This window comes from Stigmatopora argus, chromosome 8 (assembly GCF_051989625.1).
Source record: "Stigmatopora argus isolate UIUO_Sarg chromosome 8, RoL_Sarg_1.0, whole genome shotgun sequence".
Classification (NCBI taxonomy): domain Eukaryota; kingdom Metazoa; phylum Chordata; class Actinopteri; order Syngnathiformes; family Syngnathidae; genus Stigmatopora; species Stigmatopora argus.
The window spans coordinates 13,520,282-13,541,511 of NC_135394.1; the positions used below are offsets into that span (position 1 = coordinate 13,520,282).

General features: G+C 43.2%; 2 protein-coding genes across 4 annotated transcripts in view; both read left to right on the forward strand.

Annotated features, from left to right (window-relative positions):
- Nucleotides 1–14,153, forward strand: LOC144079055 (uncharacterized). The gene is made up of 14 exons (XM_077607592.1): nt 1–45; nt 3,443–3,681; nt 3,740–3,899; nt 6,031–6,198; nt 7,045–7,378; nt 7,442–7,569; nt 8,172–8,283; nt 8,363–8,517; nt 8,761–9,150; nt 9,333–9,482; nt 11,441–11,662; nt 11,726–11,845; nt 11,920–12,099; nt 13,536–14,153. Exons 1-14 carry the CDS (start codon nt 1–3, stop codon nt 13,605–13,607), a joined length of 2,475 nt encoding a protein of 824 aa, XP_077463718.1. The 3' UTR covers nt 13,608–14,153.
- The window catches only part of sned1 (sushi, nidogen and EGF-like domains 1), a 24,873-nt gene continuing 17,333 nt past the window's right edge, over nt 13,691–21,230 (forward strand). For all 3 annotated transcript variants that reach the window (XM_077607718.1, XM_077607719.1, XM_077607720.1), the window contains exons 1-3: nt 13,691–13,836; nt 14,072–15,032; nt 20,593–20,880. In XM_077607718.1, coding sequence (XP_077463844.1) covers nt 14,832–15,032; nt 20,593–20,880 — 489 coding nt within the window. In that variant the 5' untranslated portion in view covers nt 13,691–13,836; nt 14,072–14,831. The remainder of the gene's footprint in view (nt 13,837–14,071; nt 15,033–20,592; nt 20,881–21,230) is intronic.

Sequence of the window (21,230 nt, forward strand, 5' to 3'; positions counted from 1 at the left end):
ATGCGGGAAGGGCCGGTGGGACGGCGGTGGGAGCGCGGGTCCCTGGTACCGTATTATGAAATCAAAGTTTGTGTTAACCCCCAGTGTAAATAAGCCAGCGGTAAAAGGGGGGCGGGCGGCTGTTTATTTTCTCCCCCTTGTAACAGCAAAAGGCTGGCTCCGGCGGGACCCTCGACCTCGCTCCCACCTCTCCCGTCGCTAGAACACAACACTGCGCCGTCTCATCACGAAGAAGGGGAGGGCGGCTCGTATAAAATGAACGCGGCGAGCGGCGATGAACGGACCCTAACAGTCTCGGGGGTGTGGGATGCATTTATGCTAGCTAGTTGGTACCGCCCGCCGCCCATTCTTTTCATCACACACAGGACGTTTGTGGAGTTATTCATTTCCGGCGTTCATTTATCTGCCAAAAATGTTTATGGCCCTAACTATATCATACAGTACTTTAGCTAGCTAGCTAGCTTACTATGTTTTGTGTAGTAAAAAAAACGAACATTGTCCCACAAGTGAGGATAAAAATTCAAAATTTGTTCAAATTAGCTTACTTTGTTTTATTGGTTAAAAATTAACATTGTGCCACTAGTGAGGATACAAATTCAAAATTTGTTCAAATTTGCTTACTTTGTTTTATTGGTTAAAAATTAACATTGTGCCACTAGTGAGGATAAAAATTCAAAATGTGTTCAAATTAGCTTACTTTGTTTTATTAGTTAAAAATTAACATTGTGCCACTAGTGAGGATACAAATTCAAAATTTGTTTAAATTAGCTTACTTTGTTTCATGTAGTTACAAAAACAACAACGTTGTCCCACAAGAGAGGATAAAAATTCAAAATGTGTTCAAATGAGCTTACTTTGTTTTACGTACCAGTTAAAAATGAACATTGTCCCACAAATGAGGATATAAATGGAAGATTTGTTCAAATGAGCTTACTTTGTTTCATGTAGTTAAAAAAAAACATTGTGCCACAAGCGAGGATAAAAATTCTAAATGTGTTTAAATTAGCTTTCTTTGTTTTATGTAGTCAAAAAAGAACATTGTCCCACAAGCGAGGATACACATTCAAAATTTGTTCAAATTAGCTTACTTTGTTTCATCTAGTTAAAAAAACAACAACGTTGTCCCACAAGCGAGGATAAAAAAATCTAAATTTGTTCAAATGAGCTTACTTTGTTTCATGTAATTAAAAAAATCAACATTGTCCCACAAGTGAGGATAAAAATTCAAAATTTGTTCAAATTAGCTTACTTTGTTTTGTGTAGTTAAAAAAACAACATTGTCCCACAAGTGAGGGTAAAAATTAAAAAATTGTTCAAATTAGCTTATTTTGTTTTATGTAGTTAAAAAAGAAAATTTTCCCATAAGTGAGGATACAAATTCAAAAAAAATTCAAATTAGCTTACTTTGTTTCATGTAGTTAAAAAACAACAACATTGTCCCACAAGTGAGGATAAAAATTCAAAATTTGTTCAAATGAGCTTACTTTGTTTCATGTAGTTAAAAAAGAACATTTTCCCATAAGTGAGGATACAAATTCTAAATTTGTTCAAATTAGCAACTGCTATCACAGGTTTGTCTTTGATAAAAAATGATGGAAATAGACCCTAAAATTGCCTATACAAACAAAAATGCCAGGATTTATAGAATCAAAGTGTTAGCTTCAAACCAACATGATAATAAAGGATTTTTTAAAATGATTTTTTAGTAGTGATAGAATTATTTTAGCTCCCAATGCCAATACTGAAGCGATGGATGGGCTGGCTTTTCAAATTGTACTTACGATCATTAAAATTGGCTTTTATGGCTATTTTTTTTTCCTCTCACAAAATTTGCTCCGGAATCCAAATACGTACGTAATTGATTCAAATCCAAAAACTTTATTGTGTGTCAGCTCAAGATGGAACTCGCTAACCACTAAATGTCATCTTTTTGAAACCAATTAGGGGGCTGAATTTCCCCCAATAAAGTGTAAATGTTCAAATCCGCTAGTTATTCCTCGCATGAGTTTCTAACGGCGAAATCATCCTGTGTGGCCTCCTTGTCCTCCCCCACACGTTCAGGGTTCAGGGGGTGTGCTGCTGTTTATCACGCTGCTCTGCGGATTCTCCACACTGTGAGCTCAGTGAGAAGACGTAAGCTGGCCGCGTGCCCGAACGGCTCTTAGCCCCGGCCCCGATAAGCCCCTTCCTCCCCCGAGCCAAATATAAATACCAAAAGAAAAAGAAAAAGAAAAAAATACTAATATAGGTCATGTGCTCACTCTGCTTTGTTTACATGAGCTCATTCACCCATTTGGACTTTTTTTTTTTCATCAATCTAGTCATCTGTTTTAACATTCCGGGTGTTTTGTTTCATTATGAAACAATAAACCAAGAGTCGAACCTCGTAATTCCTTAAAGAATTAATAGAAATGTTAATCACATCTTGTGTCAATAGACTCTTGATTTGAGAGATTGAGAGATTTAAGGTCCGAACTTCCAAATTCTGGCTGCAAAGAATCATTCATTCATTTTCTCAGGCTTCAAGTTGCTCCATAGGCTCGCGGGGGGTGCTGGAGCCCATCCCAGCTGACTTCGGGGCCAAAGGCGGGGGACACCCTGAATCCGAAGGGGCTATTTAGAGTGTCCAATTAGCCTACAATGCATGTTTTTGGAATGTGAGAGAAAACCGGAGTACCTGGAGAAAACCCACGCAAGCTCGGGGGGTGCTGGAGCCTATCCCAGCTGACTTCGGGCCAAAGGTGGGGGACACTGAATCCCAAGGGGCAATTTAGAGTGTCCAATTAGCCTACAATGCATGTTTTTGGAATGTGAGAGGAAACCGGAGTACCCGGAGAAAACCCATGCAAGCTTAGGGGGTGCTGGAGCCTATCCCAGCTGACTTTGGGCCAAAGGTGGGGGACACTCTGAATCCCAAGGGGCAATTTAGAGTGTCCAATTAGCCTACAATGCATGTTTTTTGGAATGTGGGAGGAAACTGGAGTACCCGGAGAAAACCCACGCAAGCTCGGGGGGTGCTGGAGCCCATCCCAGCTGACTTTGGGTCAATGGCGGGGAAAACTCTGAATCCCAAGGAGCAATTTAGAGTGTCCAATTAGCCCACCGTCCATGTTTTTTGGAATGTGGGAGGAAACCGGAGTACCCGGAGAAAACCCACGCAAGCCCGGGGAGAACATGCAAACTCCACACAGATGGACCGACCTGGATTTGAACTCAGGACCCCATAGCTGCGAGGCCGGCGTGCTAACCACTCTAGCCGCCGGGCTGCCACTGCAAAGAATCCTTCAAAATAAAACATATCTTAATTCTTTACCTGCCTTTGACCAATCCATTTGAACTGGGAGGGTTCCCCTTTGCGTCTGACACTGTCATTAGCGCAGATATATGACCATGAGCCGGGAATATAAACGTGCTATAAAGTTTTGTCTGTCCTTGTCCAAAGGTGGAAGTTCTTAAAAGCCAACTGCAGGACAGCTCGGAGCGACTGGCGACGACTCGGAGCGAGCTCAGCGAGGTCCGGCGCTCCCTCCAGGAGAGCGTCCACGGTTGGGAGAAGCAGCGCGAGGAAACCCTCAACCTGCGACGGCAACTGAATGACGCGAGCGGCGAAAAAGACGCCATCCGCGCCTCCAACGAAGAACTCCGAGCCTCCGTCAAGATGGCGGAGAGCGACAACGGCAGGTAGAGAATCTCGTGGGATTCTCCAGTGACAAATCTTTTAAAAATCTCCTCACCTCAGCTTGAAGCGAGCGGCGGAGGAGCGTGAGCAACGGGCGGCCATCTTGGAAGAGAGCAGCGTTGCCGCGCAGCGGGAGGCGTCCGCGCTGAGGAAAAGCATGAGGGAGATTGAGAAGTCGCGGCTGCTGGCACGACGACAAAAACAAGAGCTCCGAAGGCAGGTTAGAGAATTTGACGTTAAATAAAGCGTATAAATTGAGTGCACGTGGGTAGAGTATAAAAGAAAAGTCCGTAGATGCACAGCTGCATAATTTATCGTGTTTTTGAGCTAAAAATTAGACTTGACATGCACGAAACTGCTAGGTGACAAAGACCAAACGCCATAACGCAAGACATTCGGATTGGATAACTTTATTCATCCCGCATTCAGGAAATGTCATTGTGACAGTAGCAAGAAAAGGCATAGTTATAAGTTACAGTACAGTCGCAAAGGCCGCAGAACAACAAAGCAAAAAGCACAAAGTACAAAGCAAATCAAAGTCCATGGGATCATTAAGAATCACCAAATCAAATCATTAAGACAGAAAAGCAGCAAAAACACCAAATGAGCAAGAGTGGACGGAGCTACCCTCACCGGTTGCCATTTGAACGGCGCCATCTTGGTTTCGGTAGCAAAAACGGATACAGACTCAAAAAGACGTTGTAAAGTTGGACAAAAACTGGAACCACACACAGGAAGTCTTCCACGGGATGGGGAACTTCTGCAGACTGGGACCGAGGTAGAGAATATGCAGAGTCACTCTTCTAAGCATAGCCGCACAGTTCCTCAGTAATCTGGAGCTGAAGACAACAGCAGACAGACATTTCTTTGAAAATAGAGAACAGATAAACAGATAAAACGCTTAACAATATTTATTTTGACGTCTATGAATGAAATTTAAGAAGAAGAAAAATTGTATCTTGCGTAAAATGTGAAAAAACTCACTCAATTGTGCCTGGCATTACTCGCTCAGGGCGCCGCCATCTTGCCTCAGGATGACAAACTAGACCGCTACGGACCCACTTCCTGGTTGTACTGCTCACGTGACTTCCTTTTTGAATTTGTCTACGTGCAGTCAACACCCTTTAGGAATGTGCAATCTAGCAATCGATTTATAAAGTATCTCAGAAATACCACGTCCGATAATTTTTCTTAAAATTTTCCCTTCAAAGTATCACATTTGTACTCCCTACTAAGACCATGAATATGTTGGTGGAAATTGTGAATCAGGGGGCGTCTTATATGACAGAAATTGTCAAATTCAACGATTTTAAGGCCATTTTAAGGGTGCGGTTTACACGCGGAGGCAGCTAATATGCGAGAAAATACGGTCATTATCGCATGGAAGGAGTTAAAGTGTCAAAGCAGTAGTATCCACATGTTCAGCATTCATCATAATCTGATCATTGAGAAAAACCAAGGATTTGACTCCTAAAAACTAGTAGCGTTGTCCCGATTCGATTCTCAGTGTCAGTTTCAGCTCCAATACGGCTATTTTTGTCTCACGTTTGAATTTGAGCCAGTATTCACATTTAGCACCGGCACCCTTTTAGACCGTTGTAAATCAAGACACTCTGATGAGTGGGATTAGTTCTTCTTTTGAGAAACTAAGGATTGTAAGACAGCATCATGAAAATATTTTTATACAAAGCATTTCTTAAGGACGCTCACATTCAAAAATATGACTTGTCATTCACTCTTTTTGTTTTTAATTGCCAAGAAATACGGATATAAATAAAATCAGCGTTGGATTGGTCTGCAAAATATATCTGCAATTTTTTTTTAATCTAAAGTAAATAAATAAAAAATCTGTCTCAAGACATCTCTATTAAAAATAGCTGTCAAACCCGAAAATAATAAATATGATTCCCAACGTGTTCACGTTTTTTTAAATTTTATTTCACACAAAATTGTCCGGCACATTTCCAGGAAAAATAAAAATCTCAAATGGTAGGCGAAAAAAATCCATTCGTTCATTTTGAGTTTGAGTTTGACTTAGTATTTAATTTCTTCATATACACATAATTCACTTTTCACTCTATTTAGAAATTTAAGAATAATAAAGATTATTTTCTGAACCGCTTATCCTCACAAGATTCGCGGGGGTGCTGGAGCCTATTCCAGCTTTCAAGTTGTTCTAGGCGGGTTACAACTTGAATTGGTGGCCAGCCAATCCCAGAGCAGGACGAGACAGACAAGCATTCACATTCATAAAATACACTAATGTCAGATGGTTTTCAAGTAGGAAGCCCGAAATCGGTTGTAGGACGAAAAAAAAAAAAACCTGGTGCAGTAGCTGTTGTTTATCGCAGCTTAAGGTCGTGCAAGGTGAGAAGCAGCGGCAGGAGCAAGAGTTGAAGCAGCTGCAGGCGCAACTCTGTCAAGAAGAACAGCAGCGCGAGGAGGCGGGGCTTCTGGCGTTCAGCCTGAAGCAGAAAGTGATGGAGTGCCAGGCTGCCAGAGATGCAGCCAACAATCAGGTCATATACATATTCACACATTTTGCACCGATAACCATTGATCATACTGTAATGATACCACTTTAAATTAAAAAAAAAATACTGTATTTTCTGGACTATAAGTCACACTTTTTTTTCAAAGTTTGTTTTTTGGGCCTAGAACTTATGTTCGAGTGCCACTTATATATAACGTATCTTTCAGACTATAAATTGCACCAGCTCAAAAATACTCAATAAAGAGGGAAAAAATATATATATATCATGCTGGTTGGTTTGCGGGCTGCATTAACGTCAACTCGATTTCATGTGGGCCGGACCATTTTAGATATAATATTTAGATTTTTTTTTTTAATAAATGGATTAAAAGAACTGGATTAAAAGCCCTGAATATTGACTTTTTTATAGATCTAAAACAATGTTTATTTTAGCTTTTTTTTAAATATTTTTAGATTTTACAAAATGATTTTTGAACTAAAAACACAGAAAAAAATGATTAAAAAATTACAATTATTGATTTAAAAGGGAGAAAATCAGGAAATTTAATATACATCTATACTCTTCATTTTAATTTGATCCTAAAACAGAAAGTCGGCACTCATGATTTACTTTCCCGGGCCACACAAAATGATGTGGCGGGCCAGATTTGGCCCCCAGGCCACCACTTTGACACCACTGTCTTAGATTGTGCAATATTTTACAAATACCTTGCCCGGACATGACTTTTTAAATGACTTATTTTATTCTTGACGGGGAAACACGCACTTTGTGGAGTAGCACCACCAATTTCGTTATACGCAGCTGTTGTGTAATGACTTTTGATTAGATTTTTCACTGGGATTTAGCAACAATTGTAATGTGTTGGGTCAGGCGTCATCGCTACAGCGGCGCGTGTCGGAGCTGGAGGAATCGGAACGTCAAAGCTCGGAGCTCCAGCGGGTCCGAGAAGCCCAGCAGCATCTGGCCGAGCAGAAGCACCGCGACCAGGTCGCCCGCCTGCAGCGGGCGCTGGAGGACGCCGCCATCCAAACGGGCCGCGCCGCCACCGCCGCCCTGGATTTGGAGAGTCGGCTGGCGGCGAGCGAGGGTCGGCTGGCGGCGAGCGAGGGCCGGCGGCGCAAGCTGGGGCAGAAAATCTGGGCGGCGGGCTCCGCGCTGCGCCGTCTTGGCTCGGCGTCTCCCGGGAGGAAACTTCCTCCGCGAGGTTTGTCTTGTCGCGCGTTAGTTTACACGCGGCTGTCAGGAGGTTTACACGCGCCGGCCGCAGGCTCGGCGGGAGACGGCTTGACCGAGGACTCCGCTTCCTGTGCTGACGATGAAGAACTGGAGTTGGACTCCATCCAGGCTGGAATGCAGGATCTCCAGAGAGCACTCAGGGACACACAGAGGGAAAGAGTATGTCTTGGCTTCTTACCACTTTCTTCAATTTCTAAATAGAGTGAAGAGTTAACTCTTTCATGCATGAAGTAGGATTTTTTTTTAATCTATTTGTTTAACCCTTACAGGGCACTCAATTTCACCATCGTTCTTTCCCATTCCAAATGGATTGGACATCTCATGCCGTCTATGGCAGCCAATGAGTTAAATGAATGCCCTCTAAGCGTACTAAACAAATAAAAACTTTGTTCATTAAATGGTCAAATAAACATTTCCACCAATTTAGAATCAAAATTTACAGTCCACACTTATTTTCATAATAGTATGTTCTACATGTTAGCCAACATGCTCAAGTTAGCAGTGGAAACGACCTAAAGTGTTAGCATGAAAAGTAGTGTTTATATCACCAGATTTGTGGGCACAATTTTTGTCAAAATCTCCAATTGGATTCTGTCCTTTTGTTTTTTTCTTTCGAAATATTTACATTAACATTAATGACATGCTTTGCTTCTACACAAACAACGGAGTGATCATTCAACGAGACTGAGACTGGTGAATCTAAAATTTTGCCTATAGATTGTACAACTGAACTGTACCTGTTTTATTTAATATATTTTTAGGATGAGTCCAAGGCTCTATTGGTTGTTCTGAGCAACCAGGTATCAGAACTCCAGTACAAGTCAGACTCCGAGGTCACCAAATTGCACAAATCCCTCCAAGCATTCAAAGATGGTAGGGAGTAGATTCCCTAGCGGGATTGATGTTTAGTATTGCCTCCAGGACCGACTCTTAACACAACGCTTATTTGTAGGAAACCGGGAAATGGAGGAACAACTTCGCCAATCCCAGACCTCCTTTCTCTTGCAACAGGAAGTCACCGAGCAAGACAAGATGGCCCTTGAGGAGGAGGGGGCTCAGCTGCGATCTGCTCTGCTCGCGTCTCAGGCTGAGTTTAAGTCACTCAGGGTGAGTATTTGGAGAAATAGAAGAGGTGGTGGGGTTGCTTTGCTTCACAGGGGACTGGTGCACTCTATACCTATGCTATACATACGAGTTGGGAAATTTAATTGAGCTTGTTTTGAAGACAGAGATGGATTTTCATGGCACGTGGCTCATATCAAGCTACTTCCAAATCAGTGTTTGCCTGATTTTGTGTTTCATTAGCCAGCTGGGATAAAAGTATCCTCATAGAATGTTCGTGTCCTCCAGGAGAAGATGGAAAGCTCCCAGGCCACTGCACGATCAGATCGCGAGAAGCTACAGGAGGCCCAGAGGAGCACGGTCCTCCTGGAGAACATTCGGCACACCCTGGAGGGCGAGCTGGAGCGTTCCCGGAATAGAGCGACTGAGCTGGAGGCGGAGGTCACGGCGTTGCGGGGGAAGCTAGCCGAGGCAGGGAGGAAGCTGGGAGAAAAGGAGGCGGCGCTGAGGGTCGGCGAGGAACTGCGGATTGCGGCGGTGGCCCGGGCCGAGCACCGCCAAGACCAACTGGGTGAGCGGGTGCGAGCCCTGACCACCAGCGAGAGGGTGTTGCAGGAGAACCTGAAGCAGCTGCACAGAGCCACCAATGACAGCGAGGCAGAACGTCAGCTTCTGCAGGTACAGTTTTATACAGTTTTTTCTATTTTCAACTAAAAATCTAAATGATTTTTTTTTTTTCTCCATTTGTTTCAAATTAGAGGACCTGTTTGGTACTGCCGCATTAGTAGTTGACGTTGAACATGCCACTAGCCCGACTAATGTGAGCTTTGATCCCAACGTCTCGACATTTGACATCGCAGGATCGTCTGGATGAAACCCGAAACGCTTTGGCGGACAGCAAGAAGCTGAACCACTCTTTGACGGAGCACAGTCAGAACCTTCAGAAGAACCGAAATGACTTGGAGATGAGGAACTCTGAGCTGGAAAAACACAACAAAAGCCTGCAACAGGTCAGAAAATCTGAATTCCCTACATTGATAAATCCACTTTTGAGTGACCCAATTCTTAACATTTTCAACATACATGTCGTCGTTTGCTGACGTTATTTTGTTTTATTTTTCATAGTCTTTTGCGGGTGTGAAAAATCTATATTATACTTTACTAATTTACTTATTAACACATAATAAACAACACCATAGATAGCCCAAATGAAGCTCTCATCAATATTATGAAGCAAATATTTGCCGCAGAGAGTCAATACTAAGAGCCACAGGGCAAGTATACATAGATACAATATAATATAAGACTAGAATGATTTAAGGTGGAGTCGGTGCTGTACAATGTGGAGCAAGTAGTTCTGTCCTAAGATGGCCGACAAGTGACGTCAGTCCTGATTAGCTCACAATAGTCAGCCAATGGCGGAAAAATACAGATTTTGCCATAATTAGTTACAACAATAGAAAAATTAAAAACAAAAAAGCTATAACAAAAAGTATTACTATAACGCGGTTTGACACCGCTGTGACCCACGCCTCATGACGTCACTTCCCGTTCCTGCAAAACCTAAACATACGCAGGGATGGCAAATCCCAAAACTTCGCCTGTGTGGAAATACTTTAAAGTGAACGAAGAACAACCAAAGTTCGCCGAATGCAAGCTTTGCGGGGCCAAAGTCTCAAGAGGAGGTACGAACAGTAGTAATTTTAACACAACCAACCTGCAAAGACACCTCCAGTGTAATCACGAGGACGAGCACAAAACGCGTGAAGCTGTAAATGCAGGATTAGTTCATTTGGTCAGCAAACGCTCGCCAGTTTGGAAATACTTTCAGGCGAGCGAAGAGCACCCAAAGCTCGCCAAATGCAAGCTTTGCGGAGGAACCATATCAAGAGGCACCAACAGTCGTTCGCTCAATACTACCAACTTGCGAAACCACCTCAAGAAAAACCACGAGAACGAATACAAAGACTGTGAACCCGTCGTGCGGGAAAAGAGGACAGTTCGACTGACAAGATTACAAACTTTGGAGAAGGGAAAATGGAAGAAGACAAACCCCAGGGCGTTAAAGATAACGAGGGCATTGGGGGAAATGGTTGCTAATGCTAGCTTGCCACCTTCGTTCGTGGAGAACGAGGGTTTCCGACGATTTCTAAACATTGTGCAGCCCAGGTACAAAATTCCTCCTCGGGCCGCAGTAGTAAATACTGTCATGTCACTGGTACGTAAAATGTTTTTTATTCTTTTAACACGTACTTGGTAGCTCAAATGTCCGTGCAGAAACGTGAGTCAAGCGTCAAATATTGTGCGCCCTACAATAGAGATAGTTCAACGTCTTGTATTTTGCATTATTTTAATCTGGACACGCTATTTTTTTTGTAGATAATCATCATTTATTATAAGGGAAATAGTCTAGGGGAGACTAAAACGAATTTACAGAAGTATCGAAAAGTATCACGACGAGAATGTCTTATCTACTCGGTTATTTATTTTTTGTGTTGTCACAAGGTAAGTTTAATTCAGAACTATTCTTGATAGTAATTGATGATATTCTTTTCAAATTCCATGTCAAATTTCCTCAGTTTATCTGAAATGCTCACAAATGTACTTGTTATTTTATTGTGGAATATTTTTTTGCTTTAGTTCACTTACATAGAGAGTAGTTTTGTATGTTATGACATCCAAATGTAAGTAGAAGACAGTGGAGGTTGTCTTTGCTTCCATCTTTGTGTACAAGGCGACGCAAGAACGATTACAGGGATTATTACTACATTTGTAGCATATGTTTGTCATCTGAAATGAAAAAGGTTATTACATTTGGAGGGTCAAAGGTGGCAACACTGAGTAGGCATGTCTGTAAAAAAACAAAAAACAAAAACAGATACGATGACATCCAATCTTTTTTTTTCTCCTGAAAAAGCAGAATATTTGATTTGGCTTTTTGTAAACATGGAACTATTTTTCTCCCAAGAGCGTGACTCTGCAACAGGCGGCGAAACAGGCGGCGCTGGAAAAGACCGAGCGACTGGATAGATTGGTGTTTGACCTAGAAAGTCAGGTGTCGGACCTGGAAAGAAAAGTGACGGGCCTCCAGGTGGCGCTTCAGAAACTGCAAACGGAAAAAGCTGACGTTGAAAAAATGGCGGCGCGGCTGGGAAAAGACAAAGGCGCCCTCAAGAAGTCGCTAGAGAAGGTGAGATGAGACAAAACCAGAAATAGTCAGGTTAGGTTTACTCATGTGTTGATGGGTTTTCAGGCGGAAATGGAAATTGAGCGTCTGAGGAATGAAGAGTCGGTCGCCAATGAGACGCAGGAGTCGCTAATGTGTCTCGAGCGGCAGATGGTGGAGAAGCAGGATCAGGTGACGGCTCTGCAGGTAGGACGCCATATGGTACACTCTGAAACTTGAACGCCGTTTTTTTTTCTTACGCTATTTTGTGATGCGTTCAGGCGCACGTAGGCCAGCTGGAGCGCTCGCAGGCACAGCACCTCCTGGAGGTGACGGCGCACCACCACCAGGAGCTGGACGCCGCCACCCAGCGACTGCGCGACGCTCAGCTGCAGGCGCAACAGGTGCAGGAGAACCGGGAGAAGGCCCACCATACCAGGGTCAAGTGTTTGGAGGACCAGGTAAAGGAAATACAATTGAGCTCCGTTGCATGAAATCTAGTCAATTGAATTACATCTAGGAGTTAGAGATTTTTTTTCGTTGTTGTTGCGAATGTCTATAAATTTAACAAAAAAGTAATGCCCCAGAATTGGCAATATATTCTCTTCTAAGTGGTTTTGAAAAGTCTTAAATTACAATTATTGAAACCTGTAGGAATGACCAAAAGTTCAACCTTGATTTCATTTCACATTTTGGGAGAATGTGATGGTCTCCAAGAAAGCCGACGTTAAAGTTTGTGGCTATCATTTTAAAAGGTATGTTTGGTGCAAATTCATCTGGCATTAAGATCCGAATAGAGGTGGAAGGAATTATTAGCGGTTCCAAATGACATCATGATGCAAGAAACCACAAAAAAACAGAAAGCTGCTGGAATAGCGGAAATTCAGCAGCCATAATAAAATATATTGTCAATAAATAAGACAAATATTCTCCATTCACTCCGTTTGAGTTCACTTAAGACCCACAAAAACTCTCCATTGGCAGACCCACAAAAATAGCAGTTAACACTAAATGAAATATAAAAAAAAATCCATTTCTGGAACCTCCAAAAATATTCACGGGTGGACCACAAAAAAATCCCTGTTAACAGACCTACAAAAACTTTCTACTGGCAGACCTGCAAAAAAAAATCTACATTGGCAAACCTGCAAAACATTTTCATTGGTGGGCAAACAAAAAAAAATCAATCATCAGCTCCACTTGAACTACAAAAAAATCACCATTGGCAAATCTATACCAAAAGGGTCTCATTGACAGATCATCAAAAGAAATCTCAGTTGCCTATGATTGACATTCAACTACAATTCACACAAAAATCTTCATTGGCAGATCCACAAAGAAAATCTTCAATGACAGACCCAAAGCAAAAATCCCCATCTGCATACCCCCCAAATCTACATTAGCTAAGATTGACATTCAACTAGGAACAACCAAAAAAAAATGGTTCAACCATTCCAACCATTAGCAATAATTCTGGGAAAATTCTACCAAAAACCATTTTCTTTCATTTGACTCCATGTTCAATTTTTTTGCCCCCACAAAAAAAACCTCCCCACTTTCTCTCATTCACACCAGACTCCAACCCACAAGAAATACATTCATTGGCTCCCTCCCAGTGACTCTCACCACGGAACCACCCCCAAACTCCATATAGGCGGAGCCACAAAATATATTCCTTGGCCGTCATTCACACTCAACTAAGACCCACAAAAAATGTCCTTAAACCATTTGTAACCATTACAACAAATGCCTCACGGACCACTACCGTTGCAAGAACTAGATGTTCGGAAGCAAAAAAAAGAAGAAAAACTCGGAATTTAAGACCCTAATTAAAATGAATCTTTTAAAATCATATTATAAATCACCTGGTCAATAAATGTCTTATCTGGAATTGCAGATTTCCACATTTAAACAGCAACTGGACGAAGAGACTCGATGGCGACAGGCCTGCGTCCACAAGGTGCTTTAGACCCACAAAAACATTCAAATATTTAGCAACCGCAACTTGCTGGACAACAACGCGGGTTGTTTGGGACATTGAACTTGAGCGAAAAGCACCAAATCTCTCTTGGAAGAAACCTTTCACTCTTTGTCTGCCCTTAATGGTGATAGACGTCCAATCGTTTTGAACCGTTCAAAAGGATTAAGTGTTGAGCACAGCCATTGGCAGAGAATCAGTTCAAATAAAAGTTTCTGAGGTGAGTGTTTATTCGTTGTAATAAAGTCGTATTTAAGAAAATGAATTGAAAAGAAGCTTCAATTTGTTCCATCTTACTCTCAATCGTTGCAATATTTTCCAGCTAGCCTGGAATTGATTGATGGCAATTCCATTCATTTTAATGGAAAACAGTTTTTTGATGCAATCCTCTTTGTTTAAAGTCCGTTTTTTTGACACGTTTGCACTATTCACTTTCTCTCTTTTTTCACTTTTAGGGGGAGTTTGGGGTATCTGAGGTAGGACAGAAGTGTCTTTCACAACACGCTGACCCGCAAAATAAAAAAAAAAGTGTGTGGATTTCATGTTGTGGTGGTCGAGAGAGATGAAACTGCTGACAAACCACAAAAGGGTGTGTGTGCCTGTGTGGAAAGCTTTTGGCGTGTTCATCCCGTAGCCTTAATATTTTGTATTTCGTTCATATCAAACGATTTAAGGACCACAGAAGAACAACATGTTCACAGGACTTTAGTACATTACACGGGGATATCGAGGATATTAACGAATGAGTGCGCCTCGTTGTGCGTCCCCCTCCACTTCAAGCAGTCCTTTGATTACCATAGCCCCTCCCCCGGCTGTGTCCGGTTACCCGCCCCCCTGCCTCGCCATTGGCCGGCACCGGCTAATTATGCAAGGTGGTCTTTCCCCGCTGTAGGTGGGGCCAGAAAGTGAAAGAAGTCCTTTAGCAGGCTTAGAATAGAGCGCTTTTATTGAGGATATCTCACAAGCTCAGTCATCAGGGACTCCCCTAAAAAAAACGACGGATTGTTTACACACCAAAAAAAAAAAAAACGAGAAAAAGGCTCCGGCTCGTTGATTCTTAGAGCAGAATGCGAGGAATCCCCAGTATTCCGCACACACGGCGGAGCTGAAGGACCAGCGTGAGACCCTCCGACGGCTTGCTCCCCACCCCCCCGAGGTGGGTTCGAGTCGGGGCCTCCTCCATCCGATTCCCCCACCCCTAGGGTGGCTGAGGCCATGCCGCCGGCGCTGCTCTTGCTGCGAGCCCTGCTTCTGCTGGCCGGAGGGGCGGAGGCGGCCGTGCCCCTGGAGGACTTCTACCCCTTCGGCGTGGACCGGGGGGACGCGCAGACGGTGGCCCAGGACGACGGGGGCTCGGGGTTCCTGGAGATCTCCGTGGCGTTCCCCTTCTTCGGAGACAAGCACGCCGGACTCTATGTGAGTGATTTCATTTATTTGCAGTTATGTGTGTTTTGAGTGTGTGCGCGTGTGCATGTGTGTGTGTGTGTGCCGACTTGGCAAGGCAAGGTGACAGGACTCTGAGGGGATGATATGGGTTGCGGGGGTGAGCAGCCAAGTGCTACACTGTAGAGTTTGTGCATGTGAGTGTGCTGACCATGAAAAAATAGGATTTGTACGTTTGGAAAAATGTTTCTTTAGGAAAAAGTATACATATATTCATTTTTGGTGTGCAAATGTAGATCGGGGGTCTCAAACTTTATTACTCATTTTTGGAATGTTTTTTTTTAAAATGACATTAGAATCCTTTCCAATTTTTCATTACCTGCAGCAAAATCGGTGTTTGACACTATTTAAATCCTTTATTATTCCACGTCATGTTAAAATTCAATTTAGTTTCAATGTTTTTGTAATGATCTTATGATTAGCTACTTTTTATTTCTCATTGCGAAAACATGTTTGTGTCAGCATAATACTTATTTGCTGTGAAATAGGTGTCCATAATATCGTGTGCCGTGGGCCTCAATTGGCCCTCAGCCTGCATGTTTGACAACCCTGTTTTAGTTCAAAAATGCGATTTTCTTTCACTCATTAGCTGGCATATGGCAAAAGTTCAAATGGATTGGACGTCTCTTCCCATCAGACACTGAAAAATGATATTTTACAGCTAAAGAGAAAATGTTTCTACTTTTATTTAATTGTCAGTGCCATCTTAACACTTTCTTTGCCACCACGTGTGTAAACTCAATGGCTGCCATTGATGGTGACATCTTTCACTCATATAGTAGATCTAACAAACCAGCAATACTGACTCACGACACTGCTCAAATTGAACCTAGATTGTTTTTGTTTTTATCACTTCCCCTGCTAGCAGACTTTTTAAACTATCTAAAGTCACATAATACTTCCATTTGTCATTGAATCAGTAAACGATTAAACCTTTTTCAAGTCCAAACTTTTTTTTTTCCAAAAGCCATCCTTTAATACAAATTTCTCATGATAAAAGCAACAAGGGAAAAAAATCTGGTAAGTTTGCATGTGCAATTCTTTGTTTGTACCGTATTTCGTTTCCATTGTCCCGTGCGACCCGTAGAAGAACTTTCGCCGGCTTTTCACATGCACACACACACACTGGCGCACACATACACGCGCACACACGCTTTGATGTGCCTTAAATCAGCACCACCTGTTGTATGTCGTTGCATCCCCTCCTCCTCGTGGTCTTCAAATGTCCACCAGGGGAGGCTGAGAAACCATAGCAACAACGGGCAAAAGTCAGGCAAGTCACCTATGGTGCGTTGCAGAGCCCTGGGAAATGTCATTCTTCAGCTATCATTGGCATAACAGCAGTGACATTTATTTTTTTAGTTCAAGTCAGCCCTTGACGGTCACATTCGTTTGAACTGGGACGTCTGGCAGTGATCAACATACTACAAACTTTGGAGCCTCCCACATTTGACACCAGGTTCCAACCTAAAATGTTCCCAAACTTAATGCAACACCAATCAATACACATTGACCCTCAAAAATTCCCTTTTAGCTTCCATTCACACTTATAGTAAAAAAAAAACTCAATTGGTAGACCCACAAAAAATTCTCCATTGGCACACCTGCAAAAAAACTGTTGGTGTCAACTGACCTTTCACTAGGACCCACAAAAAACATCATATGGCCGATTTTAAAACCTTCCAACTACTACTCGCACTGATTAATTCCACCCAAAAAGCACATATTAAATCTTTTTGGACTTCTAAAACTCCTTAATCAACTTTTTTGGACCCTCCAAAAATCCCACTTGTTTCCCATTCACTCTGAACTCTAATCCACAAAAATAAACATTTGCAGACCCACAAAAACTATCCATTTGCCCCCCAAAATTGACCTTCAACTAGGACCCACTAAAACATTCTATGGCCAATATTAAATTGTTCAATAGTGTCCCTCTTAGTACTCCTCTTGAAATAAATTATGGCGAAATCTCCAAAAATAACTTATAATAGACCATTTGAAGTTATTTCATTAATTGGTCAATTAGACCCATTACAAAAAATCACAAGTGTACCCACAAAATAATGTCCATTGGCTCTGATTCACTTTCAGTCAGAAACCACAATTTTGCCAATTTCAAAAATCTCAATTGGTAGACTGGCCCAAAAATCTGTTTTATTCAACCTAAAACCCACAAAAACCCATAAAATAATTACAATTGCCTCTTGGATTGACACCTTAGCCACCATTAGCCTACTTCACACAAACCCTTTAACCAAATAATGGTCAACTCAAGCCCTCTTCAACCTCTTAACATTGAACAAAAACCACATTATTATAGATTTTATAGCAGTTTTGCCTCTCACACACAAAGCTTTTCCATGTAGTGCGCGCCTATGGAAGGGAAACCATTTGCAGTCCTTCAAATATAGATTGATATAAGTAAGCATTTTATTTTGGTCCGCCGCGACGGCCAAAGACGGAGCCTCGGTAACCAGGCAGGCTGTCGCCGTGTTGTGCTTTGTGTGTGGGAGTTTTCACATGTTGCCGTGGGATCCCACCCCCCGTGCATCCCCCCCCCCCCTCCTCGGACCCCCCTCCCACGCCTCAGATAACATGGCAGGGGTCTTCCCTCTGGAACTGTCCAGCTGCTTTATCTTAGAAAATGACCCATCCAGGCTTAACGCGAGCCAGATGCGGGTCCCCAAAAAATGCTGCGTTCGGGAGCGTGAAGGTCAGGGAGGACACAACGCGCGTTTTGGAAGCAGATGTTAGCGGCAGATAGTTACGATCCGACCCTTTTTATTGCGGGCGGGAGAAAGCGCAGGGGAAGAGAGAAGAAGAAGAAGAAGTAGAAGGCGTCGCCGGGAGGGAAGCGCGTGATGCATGCGTTGAAGTTTACCGAACCTCTTGCCAACATCTGCAAGCGCTCATCTCCCAAAAATGTTTTTTTTTTCTTCCCCCCCTCTCGCTCTTTTAAAGCGGTCCGCTCCGTACGTGTTTGTGTGATCATTCGGCATCTGAGGGGGGGGGCGGGATTATTCACTAACCGGCTTCTCGGCTCGACTAAATTGGACGTCCGCCGCCGTCGTGGGGAGCCAAAGAGTTCAAAACCCCAAAATGAGTCAATAAAAGAGCCGCAAAATCTCCCAAATCCCGTTAATGAGACGAGAGCTGTTCTCACCCGGCGTGATTTGTTATGTTTGGCCTCCGCCGGGCCAGATTTGTCACGACACCAACTCGATATTTCCCTGGATAAATCGAGAATCCTCGCAATTGCCCGCAAAGTCGCCGGCGCGTGAAAGTTGTTCCGAAGCGGCTTTATGAGCCGAAAAGGAGGAGCGGAAACGTCGCTCGGCCGCTCTTTTGAAAAGAAAGACGTAGTGTTTCCCCTCTCCTTTTCACGCCCGAGCACCTTCTTCTTCTTCTTCGTTGGTCAGGTTTGCTTTGGCTCGCCACGAGCCACATCAAAGTTTGTTGTTCTCCATAAAAGCGCCGATGCCAGGAGAAACGCACCCAAGCTAAATCCCGCTCACTTCCCCTTCGAAAATGTTTTCTCCCGTCTAAGGGGCTCGAACCCGAGCGTCAAACTTCAGACAGCATCCTCCATTAGCCAGGGCGAGTCATCAAAAGTCCCTCAGTTTATCTCAAATAAAATGAAGTATTTTAGCGATTTTTTTTTTTCACTTACATAGGAGGTTGTGTGCGTGTGTCGTATTTTCCGGACTATAAGTTGCACTTTTTGATATAGTTTGGCTGGGCCTGCGACTAAAACTTTAATCCATACCTTATTTTTATTAGGCTGTAGTTTTCTGGAACTGTTTGCTAACATTGCTAACTTTTGGAAACATTTGCTAACATGCTTTTTGGCGACTTTTATCTGTTTTTGTCCTCTCGATTGCGTATTATTTGGCTGAAAAGTCCGGTCGGTCTACACTGTATTCAAGTGGAGTTGATCCCGTGTTACGCAAAAGGCTCTTTGGCACAGGAACACATCATTAGCGCTTCTCTCTGCAGGCGTGGGAGCTTCACAACTCCCGAGCGTCCGTTCTTTTCATCCCGCTATCGGATGGGCGGAGCTCCACTCGCGCACGCACACACGAACGGGAGTTCGGGTTCTCAGCGCGTCCCGCTGATGCGAAGGGGAAGAAAGCTGCGGTCGCGATCATTAACTGAGCTTCCGTCCTTGTAGCCAAACAAAACTTCCTGGGATGTTTTTACACCAAATGATGTTTTGGGGGCCAGAAGCCAAAAACTAGGCCGGCCGGGTGCGAGTGCGGGTGCCTCCCACCAATTCCCTTTTAGCGTTGTTGTTTTGTTACACGCAGCTTGGCCAGGACCAGGAGTGCTGCAAAAAATAAATCTGTTAAATGCTTTATTATTTCGAGATTTATTTCACCATGTTATTATTATTTTTTTACATAGGGACATTCCTGTTTTTATTTACCGTATTTTCACGACTATAAGGCGGACATAAAAGTCTTGAATTTTCTCCAAAATAGACAGGGCGCCTAATAATCCAGTGCGCTTTATATATGGACCAATACTAAAATTGTTATCACGATAAAATCAAATAAATCAGTCGATAGGGTACACCATCCTCTACAGCTCTCACAACTACGGCAAGCAGCCCCCAACTCTACTATTTTCACCGCCGAAAAAGTACTGCGCAATGACTGCTGGGATATATAGTTCTTTTGTCAATACACCCAATGCTTTACGAAGCGTGGAAGGCAGCGCTGGAATAGTTACGCTAGCTACTAGCTAGCTACTATTTGCGAATGGATTGTGGCCGCCTGGACGAACGTATAAAACTCAGCGTTTTCGATGACTCATTTGGACAATTGTTCAATTCGGACACAGAAAATGAGGACTTTGATGGATTTGTGGGTGATGATGACGTGAGTACATTGTAAAATGGCTAAATAAAGTACAACCGAACTCCGTTTTGCTTCCGTTGCCTTTTTAAAAACATGTTTTTAGCGTGTGGGTGTAGCGTGTATGTTTAAGCTGGTGTATGTTTTATCATGCCTGGCTGCGTCTATAAAAACGGTGCGTCCTTTGTGTGTGTCAAATACAGAAATAGCACTCGTTATTGACACTGCGGCTAAAAATACGATGCGCCGTATAGTCGTGAAAATACGGTAGATTTTTGTTAGGGTTGATGATTAAACATTCCAATTAATAAATGCAAACAAAATAGACCAATGTTGAGATCATTAAACAACAACAACTAAAAATCTAAACCAATGGTAAAGTAACAATAATTATTTTCAACTTAGTACATTTGGCAATACGCGCCCTTTGAAGAAAGAAAAAAACAATTCTACCTACTGACACATGTACCATTAAGTAGGTGGGAATGAGGTCATTTTTTGCTGACGAGTGTTTGCATTTCTTCAAAAGTGTGACTTTTCCCGTCTGAACCAGCGGCCAAATTTTTTGTTTGCGCAGCTGCTCCAAATGAAAAAGCTAGCATGTGTTTGCCACTCCAACATCGTCGCCCAGTCACGGACCCTTCCCCTTTTTCTTTTTTCTTTTTGCTTGGCAGGTGAACAACAACGGCCTGGTGTCCTTCCTCCGAGAGGTGTCCCAGTTCACCCCCGTGGCCTTCCCCATCGCCGGGGACCGCCGGGTGGTGGCGCCCTTCTGGTCCGACGTGGACAACCGCCGGGCGGGACGCGTCTTTTATCGACAGAGCCGCGAGCCGGATGTCCTGGGCCGGGCCGCCGCCCACGTCAGGACCTACTTCTCGGACTTCCCCCGCTTTAACGCCACGTGGGTGCTGGTGGCTACTTGGGAGAGGGTCACCTTCTACGGGGGCAGCGCCACCACTCCGGTGGGTATCCATTTTTTATTTGTAACGTGGCGCCATTTTTTTAGGCAATCTGAATCGGGCAAAAAAAAAATTGGGGTCTTAAAAATGTATTTGGAAGTGAGCTAGTATTGACGGTGATAGAAGTCCAATGCAATTCCACCGGAGGGCTGGCAGCGATGGATTAATAAAACAAAATAGAATAATTGATAAAAATTCACTCCGGTCGGTATCCATTTCTGCTTTGTAACGTGGCGCCATTTTTTTTAGGCAATCTGAATTGGGCAAAAAAAAAATTGGGGTTTTAAAAATGTATTTGGAAGTGAGCTAGTATTGACGGTGATAGAAGTCCAATGCAATTCCACCGGAGGGCT

What these genes read in the sequence shown, in the direction of transcription:
- LOC144079055 (XM_077607592.1), top strand. Translation starts at nt 1, where the DNA reads ATGCGGGAAGGGCCGGTGGGACGGCGGTGGGAGCGCGGGTCCCTG. An exon ending in GCGGAGAGCGACAACGGCAG is followed by an intron (nt 3,682 to 3,739) that starts GTAGAGAATCTC and finishes TCCTCACCTCAG; the next exon opens with CTTGAAGCGAGCGGCGGAGG. An exon ending in CAGAACGTCAGCTTCTGCAG is followed by an intron (nt 9,151 to 9,332) that starts GTACAGTTTTAT and finishes TTGACATCGCAG; the next exon opens with GATCGTCTGGATGAAACCCG.